At 49.8% G+C, this 22,139-nt stretch overlaps 6 protein-coding genes across 6 annotated transcripts; 4 read left to right on the plus strand and 2 right to left on the minus strand.

Moving 5' to 3' along the window:
* Positions 1-693: 693 nt before the first annotated feature.
* On the plus strand, positions 694-1,110 carry CPAR01_11133 (uncharacterized protein; the record flags this gene model as incomplete). The annotated part of the gene is made up of 1 exon (XM_060495392.1): positions 694-1,110. One exon carries the CDS (start codon positions 694-696, stop codon positions 1,108-1,110), a length of 417 nt encoding a protein of 138 aa, XP_060345740.1.
* A 3,535-nt stretch (positions 1,111-4,645) lies between these two features.
* CPAR01_11134 (uncharacterized protein) lies at positions 4,646-6,691 on the plus strand (the record flags this gene model as incomplete). Its single annotated transcript, XM_060495393.1, has 8 exons — positions 4,646-4,856; positions 4,910-5,089; positions 5,148-5,268; positions 5,321-5,461; positions 5,531-5,800; positions 5,863-6,031; positions 6,087-6,471; positions 6,543-6,691. The coding sequence occupies 8 exons, from the start codon at positions 4,646-4,648 to the stop codon at positions 6,689-6,691; spliced, it is 1,626 nt and encodes a 541-aa protein (XP_060345741.1).
* Positions 6,692-7,284: 593 nt separating this feature from the next.
* On the plus strand, positions 7,285-13,365 carry CPAR01_11135 (pfs domain-containing protein; the record flags this gene model as incomplete). The annotated part of the gene is made up of 1 exon (XM_060495394.1): positions 7,285-13,365. One exon carries the CDS (start codon positions 7,285-7,287, stop codon positions 13,363-13,365), a length of 6,081 nt encoding a protein of 2,026 aa, XP_060345742.1.
* A 392-nt stretch (positions 13,366-13,757) lies between these two features.
* CPAR01_11136 (cytochrome P450) lies at positions 13,758-15,649 on the minus strand (the record flags this gene model as incomplete). Its single annotated transcript, XM_060495395.1, has 2 exons — positions 13,758-14,510; positions 14,564-15,649. 2 exons carry the CDS (start codon positions 15,647-15,649, stop codon positions 13,758-13,760), a joined length of 1,839 nt encoding a protein of 612 aa, XP_060345743.1.
* Positions 15,650-18,414: 2,765 nt separating this feature from the next.
* On the plus strand, positions 18,415-19,788 carry CPAR01_11137 (uncharacterized protein; the record flags this gene model as incomplete). Its single annotated transcript, XM_060495396.1, has 1 exon — positions 18,415-19,788. One exon carries the CDS (start codon positions 18,415-18,417, stop codon positions 19,786-19,788), a length of 1,374 nt encoding a protein of 457 aa, XP_060345744.1.
* A 245-nt stretch (positions 19,789-20,033) lies between these two features.
* Positions 20,034-21,333, minus strand: CPAR01_11138 (uncharacterized protein; the record flags this gene model as incomplete). Its single annotated transcript, XM_060495397.1, has 4 exons — positions 20,034-20,422; positions 20,475-20,918; positions 20,975-21,083; positions 21,139-21,333. The coding sequence occupies 4 exons, from the start codon at positions 21,331-21,333 to the stop codon at positions 20,034-20,036; spliced, it is 1,137 nt and encodes a 378-aa protein (XP_060345745.1).
* Positions 21,334-22,139: the final 806 nt, after the last annotated feature.

Here is a 22,139-nt window from a genome sequence, read left to right on the forward strand (position 1 = left end):
TGCTATACTCTATTACTTATTTGATGAATTGTGTGATCTGTGAGACTACTGTCATCATCTACATAAATCCATCTGTTACTACAATTGAGAAGTGGTCAGTATATTGAGGGCTACCAACCTGAGTCTGAGTACCGATACCTGTCAATCGGAACTAAGTCATCCGGAACGTCCATGGCTTCCCTGTCTTAAATCTATTCAAGACCAACTTGGGGATGAAGGAAATATCAGAAGGTAAGGTGAGACGAGGTGAAGCAGAGCTCTTTTCCTTTCTTACCCTGCTCCTCCTTCCTCATCTTCTCTGCTTGCCCTTTCATCCTCCTTACCTCTCAGTCTCCATTCTATCTTTTATCATGATCGTCTATCTCTCATGAATCCGTTATCTCTTGTCTCTCGTTCTAGATCATCTCCCTCTCTAATTTTATTTTACCTCTGTTTTGTGTTCTCCATTATCCCCATCATTGAACTTCCTTCATGCCTTGTCATTTCTTTCCGATCACCCCTGTCTTTAAATTTCCATCATTCATGGCACTGGGTTTCCATCATCTCTATCTTCGAGTTTTCATTATCTATATCACTGAGTTATGTTTTCATCATCTCCGTCGTTCACTCTATCGTTTATGCTACTGAACTTCCATCATCTCTGAGAATGATGACCCTCTCCATCGCTCTAACGCAACCAGGAGACTTTTTGAGATGGTGATAAAGCACGACGCTACAAACTCCCACTCGAGTAGTAGTAGCGATGACCCTAACCTTGACCATGAGCACCCCCGCCAGAAGTCTTGCTATAACAAGGAGGACGACGATAGTAGTGGAAATGGTGGCGCAGATAGTAAGACTGGTGAGTCTGGAGAGTCTGGTGGAGAAGATGGTGAGACTGGTGAGGGTGGAGACGTAATGGATGTCGATGAGGCAGTTGGCGACGGTGACGATGCCGGTAAACAGAACAAGCCTGCCCTGTCATCCATTCTCCATCATCTTTATCTATCATTTCCAACCTCTCATTCTCTCCCTTCTAACCCCTCTTTCTCTCTTTACCTTTTTGATCTCTCTTTCATCCTCCCCTCTCCCCTCGTCGTAAGCACTCACGAATACGAAGACGCAAGCTAGTATTAGCTAGACCCTAGTCTTAACCCACGCCGTTACCCAAAGGTTCATTGGACCTGCATCGGGACTCAACATCCAAAGGCCGCTATCGACATCAGTAGGTTGGGTTTGATTTGTTCAATTAGAGATAGGCGGGCGCCGCGCTGCGGTAGAACCAAACGTCTCGATCGAAGCTCTCGTCGCAGCTATTATGGATCGTGAAGATGGGGTCTGTGGAGGATCGCTTTATATACGCTAGTACTCGAAGTTCTCTTGACCCGATACCAGCACTCACTCTTCGAAAGTCACTATCGATATCAGTAGCTTGGATTTGACATCTTCAGCAAGCGGCGGGTGGGCGCCGCACTGCTGTAGAGCCAAATATCTTGATAGAAACGCTCGTCATGGCTACTGTAGTTGTGAAGATGGGGTCCGTGGATCATCGCTTTATTGACGATAGTGCTTGAGATGCTATGGACCCGCGCCGCACTCAATATCTCGGAGATCACTATCGATCTCCGTGGCCTGAGTTTAACATCTTTAACAAGATGTTATCGGGCACCGGTGCCGCTGAGGAGTGGAACGTCCCAACAAAGCCTCTCGTCGCAGCCATTATGGTTGTAAAGACAGGGTTCGTGGAGTGTTGCTTTTACTTCAAAAGAGGCTGTGAGAGTGGGGTGCAGGCTTCACTTTGACATTCTCCTGAGGTTGAGGTATTGTGATTGCGTGTTGTAAAGACAAGGTTTGTGAGAGGTTGCCTTGTTGTCCTTGACCATGGTCGTCGTCGTCGTCGTCAGTCGTTGTGGTGTTGACAGACGCCTAGGAGGCAAAACACCCCTCACTACCATAGCATGTTGAAGGTTCCGGCACGAACGTCCGCTCCAAACAGCTTGCTTTCCCTAGCAATTAAGCTTATCCCAAGCCCTCCGGTATCAAGCAGGTCGGGTTCTCAGTCCATGCCTTCCTTCTGCAATTCTCATCGAATATCGAAATCGTTCGGATGGGGGGGGGGGGGTGGCGCTCGAGCCGGGAGTACTCGGGTTGACATAAAGAATCATGTATCGGACTGGATCTTCTTCCTCCTCTTTCCCCACTTTGAAGCTTTCACATAGCCAAGCCAGATAGCCAAGCAACAAGCAGAAAAAACGAAGACCAAGATCCTTCCGGAGTTCAAGAGATCAAAAAAGCAGAAGCTGGGAGAGGGACGAAATTCAGGGACGACGTCCCGATTATCTAGTCCCAATCCCTCGTGGCAATCGGCCCTTCTTTCTGGGCTTTACGGTTAACGGGCGTACCCCACCACCCTTATCCCCCCGGTCTCCCGCGATGCCGGTAGAGGGATTGGGGGGAGGAGCAGGGTGTGGTCTTTTGTTTAACCGCCTTACCCTGCTGCTGCTAGGATTCAAAAACCCATTGTGGAAGTGTTTGTATGTTGTTTTGTGGGGGAGATGGAGTATGTCGAGGACCTTTGTTTGTCCTCTATTCGGTTTGGACGGAGGGCTTCTTGTCCGCGTGATGTCCCGTCTGGCTTCTTACCAGGGGCTCATTGCTGTATGCAAAGGATGGAAAAGACTTAATACAAAATGGCCTGCTAAGGCTCCTGTGATCGGGCGTACACTAAAAACGTGATAACACCAGTCATATCCTGGGATCTCGAGCTCATTCAGGATGGTTGACAGCATCCGGCTTTAATCCAATGAACTGCCGTTGACGGTTCCCCGCAAAGCCTCACCCTCCCTCCGGGTCAAGATCGACGTCGTGGCTCAAGGGTAATTCCTAGGGCACGGGGGAATTGGAGAAGAGGTTGTCACCCCGCCGCATCCTCTGGATACTAGTATTTGATATTTACCCGGCTAGGTCGACCATGGAATCTTGCATCCTCGCGTTCCAATAGCTTCGACACTCCGATTCGCCGCTGACACGCGGGTTCCGTCTCCAAGTCCGAGAAGGCCAGTCGGTACTCGGTATGAATTAGAATAGTACTGTAATATGTAGGGTGGGGGGTATTCCATGACTCCCAAGTTGTCAACCGCAACGTTGGGATGAACATGAACAATGGGGTCGGACCCGATGCAATGACAAGTGAGGACAGTGTGTGGTGGGCAGAATTTTGAATACACAAGGCGTAGGAACTTCGCCAATTGCATTGAAATAAATGAACACACAGACAAACGCTTGCCCGGCCGGCGGGAGAGGTAAGCACGACTTCCAACCCCAAGAACATGTGGTGACACGACAGGTCGATTCCTCTTATGCAGGAAGGTTCTTTTCGTCCGCATCCTACACAGCTCGCCTTGAATAGACGAACTGTGCCGCGTTACTGCGCTGAAAATCCTCTCGGCATCAGTCATGAGCACCTGCAATGTGGTTGGAGTAGCCCGACCTTCATCGGGACGGTTGAACTGCGCAATAAAAGCATTGGATACACCATGTTCCGACGGAACCCTCTCACTCTAAAGACACATACTTCTAGGAAGGCGTTCATGGTTCATAGCATCCGTAGACTTATCGTCGTAGATTCTAAGAGATTGAATTGCCTAGACTCTCCACTCCTCGGACTTCCGTCATGACCTCGGCACAGGATACGAAATCTCGCTTCTGGCCATCCCGAATGACCGAATACGGTAAAGGCGCCAACCTCCCATCCACCCCCATCCTCTGATAAAGTCACCGCCAAGCCAAGCACCTCGAGAAAACAAACCTGATGCTGATCCTGTTCGTTCGTTTTCCGTAAGCAACAGGCGAAAAACTAACCAATAAACAGCCTTCTTGGCTCCTGGCCTTTCCCCAAACCATCCAAGTTGTTCTAGCGGAGATGCGGAGTTGAACTCCCACAATCCCTCCAAACACCCCATGCCCATAAATTAAGCAGCGAACCATCTGACCAAAGCCCATGGGGAAAAAGCAAAGACCATGTGGGGGAGTGAAAGCTTTCCCCGCATATCATTGAGTAGTCGTTGCTCCATTGTTTGAGATGAACGTGGTTTCCTCACTGGATGGATAAATGCAAACAGCAGTTCAATTCAACCCCAACCCCGACCTCCTGGGCACTTCTTGGCGAGAAGCATGGCCCCCGGCTCTTTGTGAGCGTGTCTCCGATGCAACAGTCATCTCATTCGGACCTTCTGCCACCTGGGATCCTGGCCGGCGCCGCTTCCCTCTCCCGCTGTCCCGCCTTAGCTCTTCCTCTCGTTCTCCCTCTGCCGGAAACTGCCCATGTGTTGATAGGTCGGACGTATTCAAACATAGGGTAAAACATTCACGGCAGTGTGTAGGTATATAAAATACCCGGGTGGACCTCGTCGGAAGTGAGAGGCAAGAGAGTCTACGGATACACTAGAGAAGCGTTGGAGTTGTGCGCCCTCGAATAAACACACACACCCTTGAACGCCCAGGGACAAGGACTCGGTAACATATACTTCCGTCTACTGGATAGAGAACTACTTATTCCTTATCCCATCCTCATCAACCGTCACCGTTTAGACCTTTTGACGCGTCGCTGAGACTCTCTTGACCGGTCTACCGTCTTCTTCCGCAAGCCGCAGTTCATTCCCTCACAATGGTCCAGATCAAGCGCGCTCAGGAGACCGGGGCGGCGGACCCAATCCTGACCCGCATCTCAGAGGAGGACAGGGTGCCGTGGTACCAGAAGCCGAACCTGCGATACCTCTACCTGATGCTCTTCCCAACGTGCATGGGTATCGAGTTGACGTCGGGTTTCGATTCGCAAATGATCAATGCGTTGCAGATTGTGCCATCATGGAAAGAGTGTAAGTTGGTCCAGTGAATACGCTGAGGAACTCAAATTGACAAGATTTGATAGACTTTGGAGATCCACAGGGCAGTTTGAAGGGTATCATCGCCGCTGCGTACTCCCTCGGCGCCATTCTGTCTCTTCCCTTTATCCCCATTGTGAACGACAGGTTTGGACGAAGATGGTCCATCTTTGGCGGCAGCTTGGTCATGGTTGTTGGAGCCCTCATCCAGGGTTTCTCTCAGCATGGTACGTTTGGCCGTCTTATCGCCCTCACTGTACTCGAATGAAGACTAACTTTGAGAAGTTGGCATGTACATTGTTGCCCGCATGATTCTCGGCTTTGGTATCCCGACTTGTATCGTCTCCGGCTCTTCTCTCATTGGTGAATTGAGTTATCCCAAGGAACGTCCTGTTCTGACCTCTCTGTAAGTATTTAAGTCTTTGTGGGACGGAGTGAGTAGACTGATGGATTTCCAGCTTCAACGTCGCGTACTTCGTTGGTCAAATCGTGGCCGCTGGTATCTGCTTCGGCACCAACAACATCGCAAGCAACTGGGCGTGGAGAATCCCCTCTCTCCTTCAGATTTGCCCTTCTCTCTTGCAAATCACCTTTGTCTTGTAAGTGGTCTCCCAAAGGAACATGTAACCGCGTGCTTCTTCAATAAATCTGACGTATCATGCTTCCAGCTTCCTTCCAGAGAGTCCCCGATGGCTCATCACTAGAGACCGTAGCGAAGAAGCACATGACATCCTCATCAAGTACCATGCCGAGGGCGACCGCGATTCCGAGTTCGTCAAGGCCGAGATGGCGCAGATGAAGACCGTCATCACCCTAGAGATGGAAGCTTCCAAGCAGTCGTGGATGGACCTTCTCAACACGGCGGGTATGCGCCGCCGTGCTCTCATCTCTTCCATGCTTGGTCTATTTACCCAGTGGTCCGGCAACACACTCATCTCGTAAGTATTTCGATGCTGTTCGTGAATCTTCATTTGAGCAATGTCTAACATGGGGTGTGTAGATACTACTTGGGTGACCTGCTCCAGATGATCGGCTTGACCGACTCCACCGTCAAGCAAAAGATCAACCTCGGCATCGCCGGCTGGTCCCTCGTCTGCGGCTTCACCGTAGCCATGCTCGTGCGAACCTTCCGCCGTCGCGTCATGTACCTAGCTTGCACAGTCTCACTGGTATGTCTCTTCCCACACTTCATCTCAATCTCCCACTCGCTCACAATCTCCTCAGCTCCTCTGCTACATCAGCTGGACAATCTCAATGGAACGCGCCGTCCACGCCCTCGATAACGACTACAAGAACCAGTCCGCCTCCGTCGCGACAATCTTCTTCATCTTCATGTACTCGCCCTGCTACAACATCGGCTACAACGCCCTAACGTACACTTACCTCGTCGAGCTGTGGCCCTACGCCCTGCGATCGCGCGGTATCTCGCTTTTCCAGCTCTTTGGCAGGCTGGCCGGCTTCTTCACGACCTTCGTCAACCCCATTGGCATCAAGGAGGCGTCGTGGAGATATCTCATCAGCTATTGCGTCTGGCTTGCCTTCGAGGTCGTGTTTGTGTACTTTATGTTCCCCGAGACCGCGGGGCGTACGCTTGAGGAGCTGGCTTTCTGTAAGTTTCTCAATGGCCCCGCTTGGTGCGTAATCTTGTTGCAAAGATGGCTGACAAGTGTGCTTTACCAGTGTTTGAGGACAAGGCTCTTGCCGATCAGGCTGTTGGTGCTGTTGAGAAGGTTATCCATCACGATGACATGGACACTATTGGTGAGGTCAAGAGCGGAGGCGGCAACACTGAAGTCGTTGAGAATGTTGGTGCCAAATCGAGGGTCTAATCATTGGACGCCTAGTCTAGCGGAGCGACGTGAAGGAAGTTCAAGTAGCGTCAAACTGAACAGGTACTTAGAGTACCACAAAAGACAAAAGAGTCAACATCATCTATTCTTATCCTCCAATTTCATTGTTCTGACTGCCAACCAATGAGGCGTTGGTGTAACACTCTATAGCTTTGTCAGTCTATCTACACTGGAACAGCGTTAAGGTGTCGCCCCCGCTCAGGCATCATCCGCAGCGTGCTTCATCAACTGACTGGGGGTGTAGAGAATGAAGAGACGACTGGCTGGGTTGTATCACAGCTGATGGCGACGTAAAAGTACGTATCAGAGGCTCTTCCACTGCGGGGCTCTCCTTTTGTGTGGCCATGTTGATTATGCAGCGGCACAGTCGGTGGTGTTCGCAAGATCAGGCTGCAGATGACAGCCTAATGGTCAAGCCTACCCCTCAGTAATTTCGCTCGAAGTCCTCCCTCTTCAACTTTCTCTGTGAAGAAAATTGCGTTGCGAGGTCAACAGCGATCTAACCAAGCACCATGTCCGTCCGACAGAAGTCATGGGGCCTTCCTGTAAGGCCCCCGGATCGATCAGCAACGATGAAAGCCGACGAGAACGAGCTTGAACAGCAGAGTACCGAAGCTGCTGTCAAATACTGGTTATCAGAGGCAGGGAAGCTCCAGCCAGAGCAGCGCCTCCTTTTCCAGCGAGGCGCGGAAGCGGACAGCTACGAAGACTATGTGTCGGACTTGACCCGCGCAGTCCAGAATACCACCAACTCGAGCAAAGTTTCCAGGCTCTCGAGGAAGATGAAGCCCGTTTGCGCACTGGTCAAGTCAGTCGCGCCGCTGGTAGCCTCTGCGGACCAGGGCAGCCCATTCCCGCCATCTCTGGTCATCGGAGGCATCACTTGCATTTTGTCGGCCAGCAACCGCGTGGACGATTACCAAAGCAAAGTCATTGAGAAGATGGAGGGAGTGGTTGACGAGATTGATTCTATCAACCAATATCGCAGAGAAGGGATTTTCCAGGATGATCCTGGAATCAAGGCATGCGAACTGAACCTTGCCACTGATATTTTTCGATTCTGCGTGAGAGTGGCACCCGTTTTCTACGATGAAAAGGGGAAGGAAAGAAATGGTCTTTCCGTGGCTATGAAAATGCAATTCAAGGACTTCGACACCAAGTTTGGCGACATCATGGCACATTTCAAACAACACCTTCGTGCTCTGGAGAATAGGAGAGGCTTGATCAACAATCGATGGACCAAAGAAACACATTTCGGGGTCAAGGAAATGGGACTCTTCATGGGGGAAAACTCGCAGGACAAGAAGGAAGCGATGGAAGAAAAGCTGCGACAGCAAAAGCAAGATGAGGACAACGAAAGAGGTGAAGTATCGTCCACAATTCTGCAATTGCTTTATACTGACTACCTGGCAGCGCAAAGACGGAAAGAGTTGCTCGACTGGCTTCCCTTCATTGACTTTGGAGAATTTCACGACAACGCATTTGAGAGAAGTGTCGATGGTACAGGAGACTGGCTCACCAAGAACAACAACTACAAGGCATGGAGTGACAGTTCATCGTCATCTATGCTGTGGATTCGTGGGAAGCACGGCTCTGGGAAATCCCACTTGGCGTCCTGTATCATCGAAAAGCTATTATTGGAGGCAAAGACTGCTCTGGGCAATGCTGTAGCATTCGTCTATTGTACCACGACCCAGTCAAAGACCGAAATGACACTCAACAACCTCTTGGGCTCCCTTCTGAGGCAGATTTGTAGACAGCTTCCACCAAGTCAGGATGTCAAAGACTTGATCTCGAGAGAAGATTACAGCAGCAAAGAATCCCCTCGGCGAAGCGATCTCAAGAGTGGCATTCTGAAAGCTATCTCGGCATGTCACGCGAGTTCAATCATAGTCGATGGTCTTGATGAATGCAGCAAACTGAACGACAGCCATTTCAAGGAGTTTTGCAATTTCATTGCTAGTCTGGTAGAAAGTTCAGGTACTGTCACAAAGATCATAGTACTGAGCAGACCAAATTACGGCGAGATCGACAAGATTATGGAAAATGTCTCCTATATCATAGATGTCGATACGGGCGCTAATCATGACGACATTGAGAAGTTTGTGTCACAGACTGTCTCCGAAATAAATCCAGAGCCCTCGCAAGAAGAACTGAATGATTTTGAAGAAATCAAGAGCAAACTCGTCAACAACGCAGCAGGAATGTTCTTGTATGTTCGTTTGAAGGTGCGAGATTTTGGAGATCTCGGAAATGCCGAAGACATCAGAGCCTCTTTGGAAGACACCGTGGAAGACTTAAACGATTTGTACGGACATGCCATCAACTTAATACTTGAGAAGCGTTCGCCCTTCAGAGAAAGAGCCCTGATGGCACTCCTCTGGATCACAAACTCTCGCCGCCCATTGTCGAAGATGGAGTTACTCGAAGCTTTATCGCTCAAGCTCAAGCGAAATAGCATCAAAAGCAGCCAGAGGTTAAAGAGCGACTACCAAATCTGCAGACAATGTGCGGATCTCATTACTGAGACTGGGGGCTTTTACTACCTCATTCATGGATCACTCGAAGATTATCTGCTCTCAAATTCTGTCGGCCTTTCTGAGTATCGCGCACTACAATCCCAGGCTCACGATATCATAGCCGAGGCTTGCCTCAGCTATCTCAACTTTGACGACTTCCAGAAGAATCGGGCGCGAGCGCCAAGCGAATTGTTTCAGTTACAACAGCAGTATCCCCTGCTGCACTACGCATCGTCTCAATGGGGAGGCCATTACAAACAAGCGAGCTTACTCGGAGACAGAGGGTCTGAAATCAGAAAGCTTTCTCTAAAGCTTTTGTCGGTAGATAGCCTTGTCCATTTATGTCTCAAGGTAATCAATTTGCATGAACTTGCTCCGGAAGATCTCACCCCCGTCGAGGCTTACTTCGACTGGAAGCCAACCGCAGTTCATCTCATCTGCGCACTCGACCTGAGAAGTCTGGTTGAATCTATACCGCGCTGTGTAGATCTCATTGATCATTTCGATCATATAGGATGGGCTCCAATCCAATATGCTGTGCACTTCAACAGTAAGGATATGTGCATTTGGATATTGGAAACTATTCAAGAGAGACAGGACAAGCAAGCGCTGATCGACGAGCTTGTTGGCGACAAATATTGTTTGCTCCATTATGTAGTAGATCGGAATTGGGACGATGTGTTGCGGCACTTGCTTTCCTTCAACTGCAATCCAGATGTACGGGACAACTATGGCGAAACACCTTTGCATTGCGCAATACAGTCTGGCTGCCATCGTTCTTTTGAGATGCTACTTGCGGCGGGCGCAGATGTTACCATCGGATCAGAGGATGGCACAACACCTCTAATCGAAGCCGTTGGTAGTGGTGGGCTGAAGTTTGTCAAAGAAATACTCGACAAAATCACAGATATGACAAGGAGTCCTACCATAGCTTCTGCTCTCAACCGGCAGACTCAACCCGACGATGTTCAGAGGCTTGAGCTTATCAACCACAGTCGGCACAATGGCGAAAATGCCTTTTTGCTCGGCTGCGCACTAGGGTCTGGATCTGTAGTGAAAATGCTTCTCGAACACGGCGCAGATATAAAGGCTTTGAATGCCGCACGTAAAGGCGAAACCGGACTACACGTAGCCTGCACTCACGGCCAATGCGACGTTATTGACATTTTGCTATCTAGGCACGAAGCAATTGACTTGATAAACGCACAAGATCTTGAGGGGTGTACGCCTCTCCACAATACCGTTTACCGTCGAGATCTTGCAGTTGCATCTAAACTACTGCAACATGGAGCACAACCTGATCTCTTCAACGTACATCGCTTTACGCCTTTAGCAGCATCAATCCTTTCAGGGGCCTATGACTTTGCCGAGGCCCTCATTGCCGACTACAGAGTGAACGCCCTATCGGGGCCTGACAACAATACCGCACTACACTGTGCAGCTCGCGTTGGATGGTCACGAATTCTACAAATCATCCCGAATATGTCAATATGGTCTCAAACTCAGCACAAGAAACATACGCCTCTCCATGTGGCAGCTGAGAAAAGTCAAATTGAGTTCATGGCAGAATTCATAAACCTGCCTTTTGCGCCGGAGATATTCCCACTCGACAAATTTGGCAGAACACCGCTTCACACGGCTGCTGCTGTTGGTGCTCTAGGAGTGGTCGAGTTGCTATTGAAGACCGAGCCTTCCTCACTACTCCTCAAAGACGAAGGTCAAAATCTCCCACTTCATTTGTCTGCTTGCAATGGACATCTTGCCTGTACGCAACTCTTGACAGCCGCAGATATTATCAACGAGCGCAACAAATACGGCTGTACACCCCTCTGGCACGCCTGTAGAGGCGGACATGAAGACATCGTTGAATATCTTGTGGAACAGAATGCCGACATTGATCTGTGCGATATCGAGGGATGTTCCCCTGTTGGTATCGCTATTATACACGAGCAGGAACAAATTGCGACCTCCCTCCTTGCTCGAGGGGCAGAATGCCAATCGCGGGGCCCCAACGGCGACACACCACTCCATAACGCCGCGGTCAAGGGAAGTCAAGCCAGCATCACGCACTTGATTAAGGCGGGATGTAATCCGTTGATACAGGACAATTATGGGGCGACTCCATTGATGAGATCGATGTTCGGCGGCTGGCCTGAAGCTGTCGCTTTGTTGCTTTCGGCAGCCCCGAAAGCTGCCCAGATTCGTGATCACCAAGGCCGAAGCTGCATGCATATCGCCACCCATCTACAGTCACCACAAATATTGGAGATGCTGCTTGTCGAAGATTATGGAAACCACCAATCAATAGACAATCTGGGATTCGACGCGATGTGTCATGCCGCAGAACGAGGAGCTGCTGTGATGATAGATATCTTATCCAAGTTCGGGGTTCCACTCAGCGGCGTTGCGGGCAATTCCTACAGCCCGCTGTGGTTGGCAGCGGCTAACGGGTGCTCAAATTTCCTCCGAGAATTCCTCAACCGCGAGATTGATCTTGAAGAAGATTTGAGGCGATGTTGTGGTCCTCGTGGCGCAGATGCACTCAATATCGCTGCTAAGAATGGGAACATGGAGGCGACTTACGTCCTGCTACAACTCGGCGCAGACCCAACGACAACAAATCGGTTGGGCCTATCTGCCATTGACTATGCTTGCAACTTTAATTTCCTTCAGTCATTACTCACGGCCTGGCTCCCGACACCTCGCTCTTTGCCTAGTAAGCCCCGGCTACAAGCTCTGCGGACGGCTATTATCGAAGATTGCAACAGGTTTACAAGTATGAATGTGAAGGATCTCACAAATCCAAATACCTGGAGTCTTTGGATAATCTTGCAAGACGAGCTAGCTCTTCTCAACTCGAGAACAAGTCGTCAGCAGTTACAACTCCTTGTCGCAATCCGTTTCCAGGCTGCTCCAGCCTTGGTTAACTGTTTTTACAGATGTGACTGGCGGCCGAACAAGGTATCTGGCAACCCTATCTTTCTGCATTTTGGAAAATCTCGTTTCCATACGCTCTGCAATCAGTGCCATCAAGATTATATGGGCTGTGTGGAGAGAGGCCAAACTCCCTTACTCAAGTTTTTCTTCAATGAATTGGAGAGGAGTACGATGCCTGTACTAGAAGTGATACAAGTCTCGTGGAATAAACAGCCTGACACGCTTCGGATGTGCCTGAATTCCTTGGAGTTTATCGCCGATTGGCTCGAAGCAATCACAGGTGCATATCCGAAGTGTGTCAAGGAGAGCAGGTTTTCCGCGCAATTTTATCCTTTCACTCTCCCTGGATGGAGTTTGACCGAAGTCCTCAAGCGAGTTCAGGTGTCCGAACTATATCGATATAGGACGAGAGGCGATTCCAAAGCGAAATTGAGAAAATGGCGAGTCTTCAACAGCAACCTCAAACAAGATCTTTCTCAGCTCATTCCACTTCAAAGCCCATACAGCGAAACTCCTCATGTTTACCAACCGGGGGATAGCTATATCGGAATCAACGAAACGGGTGCCTCGCCACTCGAAACCCAAAATTACTTTGATGAGCAAGGTCAATTATGCAATACTATTTTCAAAGAAATATCAGAACATTATACAGGCCTAGATTTGAACACCATGGACGAGATTACTGATATGGACTCAGGGTCACTTCCTTCAAATGAAGCAAAATCGCCGGCTGTGTCATCGAGTCAAGAATTCGAATCTGATGTGCCGTTTGAAGCCGAATTCGGAATAATGCGAAGGGTTTTAGGGCATGACACCACGAAATTCCTAGCAATCTTCATACCAACTGGTCAAAGAGAATCCATTCTTCGCGATAGTGCTGAAGAACTTCTGACGAAATTGTCGTTTGTCTACCTAAAACGCCAGCGGTTGCGTGAAGAAAGTGCGGAATTCAAAAAGACAAACAATCAGATCGAGGCATACGAGCTTTCATGGAGGCTTCTTCATGCAATACTCAACATTGAATATACACAGCCGGTTTGGGACTTTTGGCACGAAAGGGTCTCTCGTGAGAATGCGGAGGTAATACAGGATCCAGGTAGCAGTCAACAGACAGAAAAAGCTGAGCAAGCTTTGGGGCAAAAAGCTGGGTGGTATCCAAGGCTGGCTTCCACATATGTTGCCCCTAGGTCTAGTTGAACTTTGATCGTAATTCTATGCATACCTTCCGCATCACGCTTGCATCTTCACGCCTTCGTTCTCTTTAGATTCCCTTGTTATGTGAGAATCGCAATCGTGTTTGGAGCTGTTTTTGGTAGCTAATTGATGCACATGGACTAACGGTTTGCTTATCCTCCTTCGTAAAAGCCATATACAGATGTGATTCGGGAGGGATAACCTGTATCATTCCTGATGGCCCGGTAGCTTCGCTATGGCTGAGAATTGACTGGAAGATGAACGCAGGACGTCCGACATAAGAATCCTGAGTGGAGCGACAGACCTGCTCCAACTTTTCACGGCCAGTATAACTTCTTATGGCAGTTGCTTTGAGTTTAATCGGATTTATTCTCAACATGCCGAAACACCGCACTTCACCTCTCAACTATCCTCAGCCGCACATGGTTCTTGATCGGTTTATGAGTCACGACATCCTTGCCCTCATATCCGGAAAGGGCACCCGGACACTTGAGTATCTCAAAGTTCCACACAATCAAACTGACGAGGATCCGCAGCTCCACGTACGCAAGCCTCCTTCCAAAACAACTCCGTCTGCCCTGGCCAAAGGCAATTTGAGGCCCAGCTGTAGAGTTGAACTCTAGCCTTCTACCCTCATCTGTTGATACACTGTAGACATCTTGCTTCTCCAGGGGGCCTGCGGAAGTCAGCCATCGTTCAGGCTTGAAATCGGCGATGTCCGCAGGATCCCATTCTGGTACCCTTCCTCTATTCTTGACTGCAGTTCGGCATGTCTCATTCCGCCTCCTCTCGTCGATCTCATACGCCGGCTTACGGAGACTTGCTCCCTGCGTGAGACAAAAGATTTGGGTGCCTTTAGAAATGGGGTAACCGAGCAGGACAGTATCGCAAAGAGCTTCTCGTTCCACCAATGGTGCAGTACCGGCACAACGAAGAATCTCTTCCATCGTGGCGTCAAGATAGGGAACTTTGATCCGCATAATTTCCTCTACTGAAGGTGTTCTTGCCTCTCTTGACGCTTCTTTGTATCCTGATTCCATGCAGGTACGAAGTCTCGACTGAACGGTCGGGTGGTCTGCTAGCAATTTGAGGCCCCATAGCATGGTCGTGCTGGTTGTATCGTGGCCTCCAGTAAGGATTCCGAATAACTAGTTATCAAGGTCAGCGCGATTTTTAGAGATCCTGAACGGTGCATATCTACCTCGTCTCTCATTGTAGGCGAAAGGAAGTCAGGCACCCTCCCGTCATCTTGAGCTATTTTTCTTTCTCTTTGCACCATCAGGTCCACTGCCGACCGCATCCACGTGTCGTTATCGCTGTTTTCCAGCTGCCTAGACGTCGCCTTGTTTAGTTCTCCCACAATGAACTTGTTCTTAAGCCTCATCGTCCGGCTGACCGGCGGAAACTTCTCTATAATCTTCCACTTGAGGACGGGCCAGGGTGAGCCATGTAACCGTTCAATGGCGATGGTGACATCAAGGATGGTGGATAGAACCTCGTCGCATTCCACTGAAGGAAACTCAATCGGATCGTCGATGGTTCCGGAGGTTCTCAGCTCGTTCAATTGGGCACTATTGAGGCCTCGAATAAGATCTGCTAAAGGTTTTGTAGCGTTGTGTGGGAAATCGCCGCCAAACGAAAAGGCTGTAACGGCATCCAAAGCTGCGTAGAAGATATCTTCGGACACGTCAAATGGTCTCCCGTCAGCTATGCGCGTCTTGTGTCGCCAAAGGTCGATCAGATTCATCACGTTCGAGTAGATGGCTGGTGCCGCGATGTCTTGTAAAAAGGGGGGCGACATGAGATCTTGCAATAGTCGTCGATGCGCTTTCCACTCGTCCCCGAGTTCCAGAGTAATTTGGTGGTTCGGCGTAGGACCTTTGAAAATGTTCTTGATGATTCGTCCGCGATCGAAATCCTTCCGCCGCATACAGAGATCCTGCATCTCGCGGAAGTCACTCAGTATCACCACGGGTGGCGACATGGGACGAAGGAAGATCTGGCATACTGGCGAGTCGTGCTGGTCCGCCTGACGTTGCAACCAAGTAGCCAGGTCGCCCGTCTTCAAAACCTCGCTGGCGAGCTCTGGTAGGTCACCGAGGATTCGGCCGAGGGCTTTTGGGTTATACGGGATGCCGGGGATAGGCTTCGGCAGGGCTTTCCGATAGAGTCTGTACAAGAGGTAAACGGAAAGTATGCCCGTGAACAGTAGGAAACCATAGGCTTTGCGTGGAGAGATCGTCTCCCTCATGAGATGAGCCGTGTCAGATGAAGTTACGAAAGGCATTGTGGCTATGGTTCTTCCAGAAGAATGGCTGCACGAACGCCAAAGTGCCAAACCGGCGTGGGAAGAACCGACAGTTTATACGTGACGTCGCGAAAGTCAGTTTGTCACAGATGGTAATGCCCAAAGAGGCACGCTGTAGTCATTCGGGTTTGAGGACTCGAACTCCTTATGCAGACTCCCGAAGGAACCCAATTTGTCGGGTCTGGGAGTTACCGCAAACGGCATTCGCTGTGGTGATGGAAAGTTGGTAACTAGAAGCGGTTCCCCACGTGCCATGGAAGCTTCCCACCATTGTGCTACGACGTGGATTCCTAAAAAGGTAACTAGCTCATTGCGAGCAGTCTTAGCCGTCAGCTCTATGGGGTGACACTCAGACCACCACCTCCACCACTTAACTACTGGAAGTTGAGGGCAATCGACGAATCTGTAGCAACGATGCTTTATGAGCCTCGAGAGTACGGCCACCATAAGCCTCGTTACACATGTGCAGCGACAAGAATACGCAAGACAGAGATCGATAACGACTAAATGGCAGGTCGTCTGCACAAGGTTTAGCTATGGTTGGTCCCGATGACCATATGTACTTTGGCCTGACGAATGAGTGAGGCAATAATTATATTGGCGATTATGAATATTGTATGTAAGATGATGTTTAGAATCGTTGCTTGAAAAGGTTGAGCTGTTCAAATGCTAAAGTGCCAAGCATGCGGTGAGTGATTGATCTGCTTGTAAGTGCACGTTCACCCCAGAGTTCCACGTACAATCGGGCACCTGAATGCAGGTCAGTTGACGGATGCACATCAGCGACCGAGGGAGTGGCAAGAGTCAATTTCAGGATGGAATAGGTCATCATTGCTTGTTCACAAATCTCCCAAATGGTGTCAGTCAGTATCGGCAACGCAGAATTCGTGTGATCACTTGAGAGGAGACTTCCGGGGATGCAGAGGGGCGAACTGAGGAACTCGGATGAGCATCATCATCAGGTCGAATGATTGAAAAGCAACGGCACTCCAGTAGTATATGGAGCATATTCGGGTCCGATTGGGCATCGCAGCGCTGTTGTTTCTAGCAAGTTCATCCGCCCGCGAAAACGAAGTTCAATTCCTCACTCTCGCAACACTTGCCAGAAAGGAGTCGGACAGAAATAGTGATCTATGTCTTTACCAATAGAGTGAGATGTGCTCGACAAAACTGGTAACTGGTGATTTAAGAACCCGCAGAAACTCTGTTCGGTAGAGTTTCGGTGGCGGTGGTGACCACAGGAGCCGAGGGGTTCACCGAGACCGCCGAAAACATGTTCACAAAGGCCTCTCGTCTCTGATAAGCTTTCTCCTTGGAGGTTGCTCCGATAGGTGACCCCCATGTCACTGTCAAAGTTCATTCAAGAATCAGTAGGTCGGCTCCGATAAGTCATCATCCGGCCGGTTGTGTCGCCCAAAATTCAAAGTCTGAAGGTTATCAAGTATCGTAAGACTTACATCCATAGGTGCAGGGATGCGTATAGTAAAAAAACAGCAATCTGAGGAATGCGCCGACTCGATCAGATATTCTGGGAGTCTGGAGTTTCCGTCAAGCAGCTCACGGGGCCGAATCACCGTAGCGTCCTAGTCAACCAGTCACTGGATCCGCTACCAATCCAAACACTCCTAACCTACTCATCTTGTCAACCTTTTTACATATTAACTACGACTGCTAAGTTCTGGAGGAAGACATTCAATGTGACGGGTTACAATCTCGAACTCTTGAGCATGATTGCCAAACGAGTAAGCAGATATCTTAAACATTGCTCACCTGTCAAAAGCTTCAGAGTCATAGGCATACTCTAGAGGTCTCCTCACTGTTACCTAGATGATAGACAAATAACCAGCACATTCCAATATTTCGCAACTTTTTAACTGAAACCAATACAATTAGGCCGACCGCTTTAGTGCCCAGCACCTCCGTGGCCCCCTCCTATCCACATTTGGGCATGATCCACATAGCACTCTGTTCCACTATGAGCATTACTTAGTCCGATATGGTGTAGTGGTCAAGTTGATGCCCTCTCATTCATGATTAGCAATTTGAGAGGATAGGCATAGCCCCGAATTCGATTGTCGGTTTCGGAAACGTGAACATGCGTATTGCGCGGTTTCGCTTTGGATCAGCATTTTGTTCAGAGCTGGCAATCCAGTCTCGTGCACCTTCTGCAAATGGGGACTCGCAACACCCTGTTCATTCTTTGTCTCTAATCTGTTTTCGAGTACTTTTCAAAGCTGATGGAGAGGAGATATCTGGTATTTTGGAAAACGATGTCACGGTCCTGCCTTATGTGGGACGTAGTCTGTTCGTAGTGAATGACTTTAAATATCACTTTCTCCGCCCTTTAATTGATATAGATTAAGCCATCTCCGGCGAAGACTCTCACAAGTTCCCATCAGTTTATCATCTATTTCCTCTGTGCTCATTCACAGGTCTAAAACTCATAATCCCGGCTTTTCCTGAACCTTTACTGGGTTTTGCGCCACCAAGATTGGAACAGATGGCCAGTGCTTATGGCTGTTCCATGTCCTGTACGGTCCACACCTCTAGGCTGCCGGACCGCTGCCTAGCGCGTCCCTGCTTTGCACCCTTGTCAAGCCAGATGATAATTAGAGGCAAAACCAGCGTACGGAGTCCTACTTCCATCCAAAGAACCAATTCTCTAGACACTCTTCCGACCTCGACGAATCTTGACTTTCGCGATACCTATGCAACTTAAGGAAATACCCAATGAGATCCTCAATATGATCATCGGGCAACTATTCCGACTGAAAAGTCCCAGGGGCCCCGCGAATATTCGTGAAGTTCGCAAGCACCTTCTCCCCGCTCGCCTCGTTTGCCGACGATGGAATTGTATTGCGACTGAACACCTGTATCAAACCCTGGAGCTGACACACACTGGAACCGTCAACGGCGACGAGACTGGGTTTGAAGGCTGGAACAAGACTCTCGATATCGAAGCCGCTAGGAATGCTGCTGAACGCGTCATCATCCAGAGCTGCTCCGAGAAATCAAGGCAATTTGGGGACTGGGAAAACTGGAAGAATGGAGAGTATGATGCTTTCACATCAGCCATTAAACGGATCAAACAGTTGCCAAACATCAGAGCTATCGAACTGCACTTCAGCGAGAAATGCAAAGGCCGGTGGTCCAATCTTCATAACCCGTGGAACGACGTTGAGCCTAGCGAGACCCGACTAGACACACTCAAGGCAGTTTTCGAGGCCATTCGGGAACGTGCAGTTCAGCCTAATACCGAAGTCAGCACAATTCAGTCCTTGACGATTCATAACCTCCAAAACATGCCGCATCAAGAATTCGTCAACTCTGGTCTTTTCAAAGACGTCGCCAAGGACATCGATCGTCTTCACCTGTTGATCACAGAGGAGTATAATGAAGACGGCCCAGACCGCGACATATTGATGGAAGAGCGCCTGGAGTTTGAGAGCCATCTGCAGCGACAGTTTCTTCCTTGCTTCGCGGTCAATCTCACCGCTCTGACCTTGAACTTCCACGAGTGTTGGGGCACCATGCCGGGATACTTCGACGGGGCAGGCCTAGTGTTCCCTCGCCTAAAGACGCTGAACCTGGGAAACTTCGTCATCAGCAACAACCGTCATTTTGACTGGGTTCTCTCACAGAAATCGCTTGAAACATTGCGTCTGGGCAGCTGTTATATTGTTTCTCACATTCAGGTTGACACCGAGGAAACCAAGGAGTGGGATCTTCACAGGGAAGATTGGCAGCGTCTGCCCAAAGGCTCGTACGGCATATTTTATGACAATGCCGAACTCCACAGGTTCGATGGCACGTGGGAGTCTACTTTCGATAAGATCCGGAACAACCTTCCCCACCTCAAGGACTTTCGCTTTGATAGGCAGTCTTACAGACTTCACTTTCTCCATCCTACGAGGATCGGCACCGTGCTGCACCCGAGTCGATACATCAACTTCGACGCAGGAACCGGTCCTAGTCCATGGTTGACTTCAGATAGTGAGACTGGTGAGATGTACTTTGGAGATTACGAGTATTCTATGAACCGTTCCGAAGAAACAAAGCAGGGCGACGCCAGAGCGTTCAGAGATCTTCTCAGTGCCTGCCATGAGAGGCATGAGTAGTGTAAGGTAGAAGTGACGGCGGGGCGATACCTACCTTACATCGTGCTGAATTTAGAGCAGACAACAGATGCAACAAATTGGAAGGATCACATGAAGACTTAAAACTTTCCATAGCGTACCTAGATTGATGTGGGTTACAGGGCTCTAAGTGCTGTCCTTTTTCGATCCAAATACACGCTGTTACATATGCAGAAGCAAAATTCGCAACATGAATTGCATGGTTGTCACAAACACCACCATCTAGCTTAGCTGTACCAAACAACATTGGCCGGTCCCGATGCCAGTGCCAGGTGCGCGACAGCTGCCGCAGTCGTGGATGAGCCAGAAGCGTCGATCTTCCAGACTTCCAGGAAATTCGAGCCGCTGTCCGTAATGGCAAAGTAATCCTCGCTGAACTTGGCGGGGGAGACGGCATTGGCGGAGCCACCGCTGTTCGTCGTGGGAGTGAGGAACAGCTGCTCGGTAATGGCACCGGTGGTACTATCGAGAGAAAAAGCGGAAACGTAGCCCGGAACGCCAACGGTGCGGGAGCGGGTGGCAGCAATGAGGTACTTGGGTGCAGTAGCGCTGGCGTTGCTGCTGGGAATGGAGAACATGACTTCGTCGGCCCAGTATGACGACGTGTTGGTGTATCCTGAAGAAATGTTACTTATTGGCTCCAACAGTACTTTTTGTTTAGCACATACCTGAGGGCAGGAGAGAGTAGGTGGTGTTGGTGAAAGTCAGCTTGCCGGTAGTCGTGTCGCGCTTGTAAGACGCGATGGAATTGGCCTCCTCATAGACGACATAGACCCAGTTACCATTGGGGTGCACAGTCAAGTGTCTGGGGTTGGATCCCTCGGCTGCGGCAAGGTACTGAACTTCTGTAACCTCTCCAGTGGTGTTGTCATAGGAGTGTGCCCAGACGGCGTTGCCCATGTCATCGGCGGAGTAGATGAAATCGTTGTTAGGGCTCATCCATGTTCCGTGGACACCTCCGGCGCTGTCATATGTGACATTCGCAGTGGCTTCCTGAAGCACACCAGCGTCATCGACGGTGATGGCCAGGCTTGAGCAGCCACCTCCATAGGGAGTCCCGAAAACAGTGTAGGGAGAGGCAGAGGAAGACGTGATGTAGTTGGCGTTGCTACCTGTTCACTGTAAGCAACATGCTCATCTCAAGACGTTCCACTTCGGGGGTGCTCACAGTCTGAAGACAAGCTGACGTTGCTGCTGTATGTCAAGCTGAGGTCGTCTGTGATGGCATAGCTCTGAAAGTAGCCAGTCGTACCGACATACAGGTTCTTCAGGCGGGACTATCGTCAAGTTGTCAGCATCCGGCCTGGTTGTCGCATTCTCAGGCATTCTTACATCGATGTGAATCCACTTGGAGCCCGAGCTCGCGTCTGTGCTGATATTGTTCTTCAAAGTGAGCGACTCTGTCTGGTCATCGAATTCGACACCGACGATAGTGCTGCCAGAAAAGAAGCCCGAGAAGAAGTAATGACTGTCGGCTAAAGCCGGAGCAGCGGCTGCCGCGAACGAAAGTAATTGGAACGAGCGCATGTTGTTGGGCTTTGGCAGATCTGCAGATGGGATGAACAGGCATGGAAAGGCAACTACAGACGAGACTGGTACTTGGCATATTTAAACATCAATTTGTAGAAACGCCTTTACAGCTAAGATGACGACTCCCGAAGGCCTCTTTTCCGCCGGCGGGAGACTGTCCACATCACGAAGATGCTAAGCCCCATATCAGGGGGCCGTTGCGCGGCTCAATAAAGTATACCAAGCTTTTTGTCATGGGGGACGTATGCCCAGGGGTCAGCAAATACCGCTATGGAGTATGGAGAACAGCAGCCAGTGGCGGTGGAGAAACAACATGGAGTTATGGACAAAGGGTTGACGTTTGTAGCGGTAAAGAAGGCCTCGCGTTCTCTGCAAATGCCAAGAATAGTTTCAGAGTGTGGCTCAATACCAGAGCTGACGAAATTCAAGGGGCCGGTCCTACCGTCCTATGAGCGACTACGCCTATGTTCTGACAGGCGCACGCGTAATCCCGAAAAGTCGGCCAAGCCGTATTCAGTAAAAGTCGGGTCGGGATCTCCATTTTTGATGGGGGAGAAATTCGTCCCGCGGCTAGGCAATGCTTGTTTCAATCTAAGTGCCGCTGGTGGACGAGTCCGGGCTCAATGTTTTCCCTAATTTGTTAGAGTTCATCCTGTGTACTGCCCACATCCCGTGCCACGGCTCTGGTAATAATTGTCCGGCGGGATCCACGGAGCTGACCCCTACAGAAAGCCGGAAGTGCCGACTTTAGATCATCTCCAGAGAACCTGCTAGCTACTCATTCAGGATGTATTCGAACCGAT

This window comes from Colletotrichum paranaense, assembly GCF_030867605.1.
Source record: "Colletotrichum paranaense strain IMI 384185 chromosome Unknown Scaffold_9.1, whole genome shotgun sequence".
NCBI classification, from domain to species: Eukaryota; Fungi; Ascomycota; class Sordariomycetes; order Glomerellales; family Glomerellaceae; genus Colletotrichum; species Colletotrichum paranaense.